This window comes from Juglans regia, chromosome 13 (genome assembly GCF_001411555.2).
Source record: "Juglans regia cultivar Chandler chromosome 13, Walnut 2.0, whole genome shotgun sequence".
Taxonomy (NCBI): Eukaryota; Viridiplantae; Streptophyta; class Magnoliopsida; order Fagales; family Juglandaceae; genus Juglans; species Juglans regia.
This window is the reverse complement of record NC_049913.1, coordinates 27469377-27477779: the sequence shown is the minus strand read 5'-3', so window position 1 is coordinate 27477779 and position 8403 is coordinate 27469377. Positions and strand designations below refer to the sequence as shown.

General features: G+C 39.6%; 1 protein-coding gene across 3 annotated transcripts; it reads right to left on the bottom strand.

Annotated features, from left to right (window-relative positions):
- Window positions 1–1772: 1772 nt before the first annotated feature.
- Window positions 1773–7884, bottom strand: LOC109003992 (protein OBERON 3-like). 3 transcript variants are annotated; one of them, XM_018982345.2, is made up of 2 exons: window positions 5887–7884; window positions 1773–2495 (listed from the first exon to the last, which is right to left on the bottom strand). In XM_018982345.2, the coding sequence occupies exons 1-2, from the start codon at window positions 7784–7786 to the stop codon at window positions 1912–1914; spliced, it is 2484 nt and encodes an 827-aa protein (XP_018837890.1). In that variant the 5' UTR covers window positions 7787–7884; the 3' UTR covers window positions 1773–1911. The 3 variants fall into 3 exon arrangements, with proteins under 3 accessions (XP_018837890.1, XP_018837891.1, XP_018837889.1); XM_018982346.2 differs by having other exon boundaries at window positions 1773–2468; XM_018982344.2 differs by having other exon boundaries at window positions 1773–2501; window positions 5887–7883.
- Between the last annotated feature and the right edge of the window lie 519 nt (window positions 7885–8403).

Below are 8403 nucleotides of genomic sequence, written 5' to 3'. Positions count from 1 at the left end.
GAATCATACGGAACACCACAAATGAGTACAAAGGCACACACCAAGTGTGTGAATGAAGTTGGGTAGGAGCCAATTGAACGAGAGCAAGGACATCGCGAATGGGGCGGATGAATGGAAGGCGCAAACCGTGCATTAGGGCACAAGCTAGGAGAGCAACTCTCCCTGAGAAGCCTTCCTTGTCGATCGTGCCCTCCGAGGGAAGAGTGAGAACCACGATGTCAGGGATGCGATATAAAGTCCTCAACTTTGTCAAGTCTTGGGCGACAAGTGTGGAGCGCCTCATGAACCCCTCAAAGAAAGGTAAAGTTTGACCTCCAAAGGATTTAGGCGCATAATGGGAGGAAACCCTTGATGGGGCTTGGGCAGAAGCTCGGCTGGGAACATGGAAAGAACCACATTGAGCCATTGTTATACGAAATGGAAGAAACGAGATCAAAATGGTGAACGATGGCAAGTGTTTCTTGAAACTTGAGAAGAGAGTTAAGGAAGGCACGAATTGATGAATTTCCCACGTGCAAGCACGAAGAAAATTAGTAGGGTAACTGGAAGGGATATTTTGGGTCTTGGAGGAATAAGTCCATGTGTTGGAAGGCCCAAGTCTATGGCCTCAAGAATCAGGTCTGATCTGCAAGCCTAGAGATTGAACCTATGGACACGTAATGAATAATATAGAGAATAAGATAATGCCTCCGATGAATCAAGAAAGCTATCCTACCAATTTATTCGAGGGTTATTCAAGATAAATTCTAGAACTAGCTGTTATCAACACTTTCATGCTCTTATAAATAACACATAAAGGTAACGTATTTGTCATTCATTCATATACTTATATTGACACCACTTCTCTCTTAGGCATTAGAGTTCTATTGGGTAACCCATATTGCCATCTCATCTATTGCAGGCCATTCATGCAATTAGTGGTACGAAACACGTCCTTAACACTAACCATCTTTTAACTTTATATTTTTTTATTCAATTTTTTCTTTCTTATTTTTCAAAATCCTACAAAGATCTTAACTCAAACCATTTAATTATTATTCATAAATTATCTCATTACTATTAATAAATTTCTAATATTATCTCATTTGCCTAATCAAACCCAAAGATTAATAAGCATTTGTGGCCCAAAATGTCAAGTGCCAGCTACCGCAAACATCACTATCCAAGAACTTTGACAAGGCAATGATGGCTGATGACGAGATTTGTTTTATTTTATTTATTATTTTTTGTGAGCCGCGATATGATCCTAATCATTCTTCTCGGATTGCTCCTATACGATGGATCGAGAGGGTGCAACTACGCCGGCTGAGGAAATGCAACACGATAAAGGAGTTCGCTCTGCCGCGTAAGATTCTCGAATCTACCACGACCACCATCCACGGCCTATTTTTGTTCTCTTCCCTGCCCGGGAAGGTGGATCAAAGAAAGGTAGCTTGCTTCTCTCCTGGACGGATGGCGGCTTATGTAGTGGTCGGCCTTCCTACCAGAATGCCTCCTTGGTCGAAGAGCCCCTTTACTAGTAAGGGCGCAGGAAGCAAAAAAACTTGGGCGAAGGACGTTTTATTCTCTGTATCTGATTCGCTTTCCTCAGCAAAATTGCTGCATTTTACTATTTCGTGAGTTTTGATCCTTCAAAACGAACATAACTTGTATCATTTTATGCAAGGTGAACAGCTGCGTTTCAAATCCAAAAAAGACACCATAAATCAAAATCCTTATTTCATGTGCTGCAATACTGTTTGGCACCATGTGAAATTACCGAGAAAAATGCATGAAGAGGAGAAAAGCCAGTTCTGAAATTTCACAACAGAAATGATGGTTCATAATGCATTCATTATACAAGCAGAATCCAAGATTGGTAACATGATCAAACTACACACTATTAGCATCATCGTTAAAAGCAAGAAGAAATCACACCCATTGCTCCTTTGTTGCCTCCATTCTCTTTAACAAACCGTCAATATCAGCTTGCATTCTCATTTTCATGTTGTAATAATCACAATGAGAATTTTCCAAAACCTTTAGCTCCTCCAGTTTTTTCCTTCGTCTGTCCTCTGTCTCTTGCAAACATAGTTTGCCTAGCTTTCCAGCATACTCTTCTTCCAACTTTTCAGTCCTGGTCTTGATCATTCGCTGGAAACCTTCAGCCTCTCTCATTGCATCATCTGCCTTGCTCTGGAACATCCTCGCCTCTGCTTCCTTGATCCTCACTAAACTTTCCAAGCTGTCGAACCCATCTTTCTTTGGCATTGGACCAAACCGGAAATCAACCTCTGTTGTCAATTCACTTATGATGGAAGGTTTGAGGTCGCTCTGGCGAAGATCAATAGACAATAAATCATTACGCATACTAGAAGAGCTCGCGTTGTATGAAGTATACATTGGGGGTAGAGAAGTGGCATGCGGAAGAGGCGTTGCTTCTTTCCCAAGGATAGCTTGAGTTGCCACCAAAGCTTTTGAAACCACACCTGAAGCAGGAAAGTCAGGCATGGCGCCTGTGTCTATTTGATAAAAAAAAAACATCATACTTCGGCTCTAACAAATATACAAGGGTAAATTATAACCAAAATAACACTTGACTAACCAACATAAATTTGCAGTATTTGTGTGCACACTGATATGTATGTGGCTGTATCAGAATATGGCAACTATCATCGTAGATGGTGATGATGAAATATTGTATTGATATCATGATATTAGATCATATTGTAATGGCTTCACTTTTTCTACCAGACATATTTACAACCAAGTATTTAGAACTTTCACATACAGATTCTGATGGAAAGAATTCTCACTGCTCACAAAGTTTCCCCAACATTGTTATTTTTAAGAAGCATTTGGAAAAGGTACAATATCCAATCAAAGTTTAGAGCTTTAAATCAGTGAGATTAAGTTAGAAGTCTAGTTCATTAGCAGCACACCTAAATAAAATTTTCTATACTCCTATCTGTTTCTCAAAACGTCATTTTTTAACAGATTTTAATATATATAACAAAAACCCAACATGGAGTCCCAGAAAAGTAAAATCCAAAACAACTGTTGTGATATGGATAAGCTGGTTGTATGTTGCATAGATTTTAACAAAAGCTCCTTATTGGATGTGAGTTAGGCTCCCCCACCCAGTACGTAGGTAGACCATCCGGAAAACCAAGGTTCAGACAGGCAGACCAACACAGAAAGGCTTTTGTACAAGAAAAAAATAGAGAGGGAAGAAGGACGATGAAAACAGTTACTTTCATTGCACCCAACGGCTAGGTTTGGATACCAAAACCATCTCAACCCATCATCTCATCATTACAATTTTCACAAATTTCCACATAAAATACAATGAATAATTCAACTTTTTCAAATCCCAAAACAAATAATATTAAAAAAAAATATTCTAACAATATTTTATTCAACTTTCAACTTCCATTTTTTTTTTTTTTTGACAAGTAAAAATATTATATATATATATATATATCAATAGGAGTAACCAAATATATTAGATGTATACAAGAAAAACACCTAGCCCATACAAGAAAGCCCATAATGACCCAAAAGCCCATAAAAACCAACCCAAAACACACCAAACCCGAATTGAAAAACTATCATTACACCTCCGTGACTCCTTCCCCTAGATTCCTTAAAACTAATCCTCAACCCGAACATCACCCATCCTTAGCTCTCTGAAGAAACCTTCATGGCAGTTAAGTTCTAAACAATCCTCAATCCTGTCGTCCCCTCTAGATACATGAACTTAGCTATCATTTTACTACGTTTAGAAATACAAAAGATATTTCCTCCCTCTTTCGTAAAAATGAAAGTTTTTTATTCAACTTTCAACCACCTCTCTCCTTCTAACTGGGACGAAACCGCATCGTGCTTCGTCGTCATTGTCAAAACCCACTGCTCCCTATTGTTCCCGCTTCATCCTCTCAAGGTAAAAAAAACACAGATCTAAAGGAGGCCCTGAGTTAACGGATTTTTTGCAAAAAAATCCCTGAGTTAACAGAGAAAACTACCAGTCGCCGGAGGATGACCGACGTTGGAGGCCCACAAAATGGTCGCTAGAGTCTGTCGAAGCAGTCTATATCGGTGGCTAGTGGAAAGGCTCGAATCACAATTTTCCGGAGGAGGTAACGGAAGAGTAGCAAAAAATCCCAGTCGTCGGAGAAGGACCGACATCGAAGACCCCACAACGGAGTCGTCTGGGTCAGTCGATCAGATCTGTGACGGAATCAAAGTGCACGGTGGCCAACGCCGTCAAACAAGAACACAGAAAGAGTTCGCCGGCGAGGAACCGACTCCGACGGCCCTTAGCGAGGACGCAGGGGCCCGTCGACCTCGTTTGTGACTGCGGTGTCCCTCTCCAAACGATGGTGGGTGGGGGTGGCGGCGGGAAGTAGGGTTAGGGTTTCTCTCAACTCACTGTTCAACTTCCATCTAAAACCATTTCATCTTATCTCACTATCCAAACCCCACCTAATTCAATGTTTTTTAAAGGCTGTCCATGCAATCGAATGGTCATGGCAATAGCATGTCCCTTACAAAAAGACCAAGAAATAAATCTCGGACTTCTATAATAACATGTCCTGCAAACTCATCATGCCTGATAAGGTAACTCATATTTTCATAAAATTTCAGAATATCTTCAGTAGCTGCAATTGCACAATACATAATAAAAGTCTATTCTCTGCTCCATTCTCATATCTATGTATGAAATTGCACTACTCAAAGTCTTTATCCCATTAAAAACAACCACCACCATTTTTAAACCCAACTGAGAAACAGGTAAAAATTTATAAATAAAATTGAGACTGGTACCAGTTTACCTTGTAGATAACTAGAAGCACCAATAGTCAAATCACATCTGTAATTGAAATATAAGATCACTTCTAGCACTTACGGAATGACTTGGCTAATTGTAAATTAATATCTTTTCAAGACCTAACTCCAATCACTACATGGGTGCCCTAATCAATCCCAGCAATCCATTTCCGATTTTAGATACATAGCTTATAAGCTGGTTGATGCAGGCAGCAAGAAGTTTGGTTTTATTTTAATTAAGGAGTCGGGGAATTTCTATAATTTTCAAAATTTATTGATATTGGCTCTACTTGTGATCTTGGATCTTTTTATATAATTAAGGTCACTATATTTTATTTGTAGATTTGTCTAGACAAAAAAAATTATTCCCATTGTCTTTTTTGGGTTAAGCATTTGCTAAAATTTCTAAAGCTAACCATGCTTTGTTCCAGATTTGTGCAATGGAATATTCACCAAGGTGTGACGCCCAAAACACATGTGTTTGATGCTTAAGAAAACCAGATGTATTGCCTACATCTATCAACTTCTTGCGTCTCTAATTTCCACTGTAATCCAACCATTATTCACACTCTTAAAACCTCAAAATCACTAATATGAAGATAAATAAATAAATTATAACAAAGTCAAACTACTATAAATCTAGGAACCAAAATAATTAAAAAGCAGCCTGCTTAAGTGATCTGGAACTGGTCATGGTGCCCTAAAAATATTATTCTGCTACTGCACCAAGTCGATTTGGTGTCAGAGCCCTTTGCCCTATGTTATTATTCACTTTATTTATGGCAGATAATAAGTCCTTAGTTTCGAAGAAGCCATTACAAGAAGAAAACAATAGGTACTTCTTCATTAAAAAGTAAAACTCATAATCAGAGACTAAAACCAAAAACCTTATATATGAATCAGAGTGGCGCATAATGGGAGTAGCAGATAATAAAGAAAACATTTTTTTTTTCTTTTGTAACATGCAGTATTCATGATCCAGAATGATCTTCCAAATATTAAATTGAGGTCCCAAGATCAGTGTACCATATGAAAACATAAGAGGGAAATGCAATAAGACAAAGTCGAGAAACTCACAGTTGAAGAACTGAATAATAACGTTGCAGGCATCCAAAGGAGAGATCAATTTACTTTCAAGCTTGGATAGCATCTCATCAGCTTTCATATGCAATTCCTTGCCTTTGTAATCTTCACTTCCCCTGAAAATCTTGCATACACAGTCAAGCTCCTTCTTCAGGGTTAGCAAGCCCCAATCTTTGGCACAGCACAAAAACACGTCCTTCACGAAACCAAACATTTCCGACGCATGATCACACCCAATGCAGTGAAACTGCATCTCAGTAGTCCCTGAAGGCCCCTTCAAGCTAGGACCTGGTTTAATCAGATTCTTCTGAATGCCACAAACCGCATGGCACCAATGGGAGCATACGTCACAACCAACCCAACTGCAAGTATTGTTTGCACAATCATAATTTAAACAGATGGGACACATGCACTGACTGCAAAACCCCTTGTTCGCCGAGCAAATCTTGCAGTCGCAATCATCAACAGGCAGCATGCTCCGGCAGTTCACATTTCTACATCTCATGTACAAAAAAATCTCCACCAGCTCAGCTATTGGCAGGCGAATCTCACTAGATAAGTAGCTTCCAAGTCCCATTTTCACAGCAATCAAAATTTCCAACTGCACCTTGTGACACTTTGACAAAGTCTCCTTGGTAAAATCGGATCTTCGTTCAAGACAGCTTTGTAGTCCTACTAACTCCTCTTTCTTCTCAGGCATTGTAACGATACATTTCAAGTAATCCTTGACCAATGCAACGGTGTCATCGGGAAGCTCCTGAAGTGTCTGAGCCATCGTAGGAATAGGATCCGATATGATGTCGCGAATAATCCTCTCCGGTCTAGAAGCCTTTCTAACTCTCCCACCACCATCTACACCCTCAAAATTCCTCAACCCCTCCGAACCCCGTCCCCTCGAATCGCCAGACTGCGTATCAAACCTTGGCCTAGCTGGGAGCTCAGACGGGAAAAATGAATGGTTATCCGAGCTCGTAGTAGTCTTATAATGACTATTATTACACAATTCCTTATTACGATTGCTCTGATTTCCCTGCAACGTCGAAAAAAGACCTCCACCGTGATTCGACAGCGTCACTAACCCATCGCCAATGGGCTTAAACCTACTATGAACCGAACCATTAGTTCCCTCCCCACAATTCCAAATCTGGTCCTCTCTCCCAACCGAATATTCGTAATTCTCCGTCGAATTACGGGTGAGCGAGCAACTCGGGTTGTGGGAAAGAGGGTGGGAAAACGAGTACGACATCGAAGGCGCCGTGAAATCATTGGAGCAAGTGGTTTGCTGATTGTTACCAGATGGTGCCAAAGATTGCATACTCCTAGTAGGCTTCGACCGAGCCGGAGGATCGGCATTTTGTGAAGGGTTGAGAGCACTGATAGAGTGTGACACATCAGGCAAAGCTAGAGACAGATTCAGAATATCTAGCTTTGGCTTCTTATCTACAATATTCTCCCCCTCAACATCATCCTGGATCTCTTGTTTCGAAGAATTTCCTCTGGTTTCGTTCAAATTCAGGAAATCTCTCTCTACCCATTTTTCATCTTGGTTTGAATTATCGGGTTCTCTGCGTTTGAGGGCGACTTTCTCGAAGGTATTGAGAAAACTTTTCGCCGGAATCTCCCTCTCGGAAAGTCCCAGTTTGGAACTGTCGCAGAGGTAGCTGAGAGTTAGCTCCTGGGAGCCCGAGGTCCCCGCTTTGGGGTGTTTTGCTCGGAAACCATCGGAACCCGTAACTGATTCTCTGAGAAAACCCATACCCTTCTCAGAAAATCTCATTTTCTCGTCTGGGTTCTCCTTTCTTCGGTCAGAAATGTGCCGACTGAACTTTCCCTGAGAACTATTGTCGCGCTCGCAGGAAACAGCACCATTAGAGAGATCTTTCTCTCCGAACATGACCTTGAAGACTCGAAGGGAAGAGAGAGGGAGAGAAAGACCGCAAGAAACGTGCCAGAGAGAGGAAATAGTGTTCAGAAGGACAATTTGGCAAATAAGAGAGAATATGGGGACACTTTTTCAACTCATTTTGTTTCGAGTCTTCAGCACACCACTGGTCTCTGCAACGGCCGTTTTCCTTTCCATGCGTTTCCACGAATAACTTTCTCAAATTTCAATGAAACTCAACTTTTAGTAAAAGAAAAAATAAATAAAATAAAAATAAAATCTGATGTATAGTATATAAAAATGAAGAAATTTTTTTTTCTTATTATAAAGATTATATTGCTATATACGAGTAAGGGATATATAAAGTTTTATTACTCTTCATCTTCATACATAATATAATTTTTTTTTTTTAAAATTTGGTTTTATTTTTCTTAAATTAATTAAATTAATTTATTTATGATTTATATACCACACATTTAATAAAAATAAAAAATTAAAAAAATAATATGAGATATGGTATATGACGAGGATGAATAGAATTTTTCTTTTAAAGTTTAACGTTAGAGCTGCTATACAATGTTGTTAAAGTCCGACTACACCGATGAGTTATTCGTTTATAAATCGACGCT

What these genes read in the sequence shown, in the direction of transcription:
- LOC109003992 (XM_018982344.2), bottom strand. Translation starts at nt 7,786, where the DNA reads ATGTTCGGAGAGAAAGATCTCTCTAATGGTGCTGTTTCCTGCGAGCGC. An exon ending in TATTATTCAGTTCTTCAACT is followed by an intron (nt 2,502 to 5,886) that starts GTGAGTTTCTCG and finishes TTTATCAAATAG; the next exon opens with ACACAGGCGCCATGCCTGAC.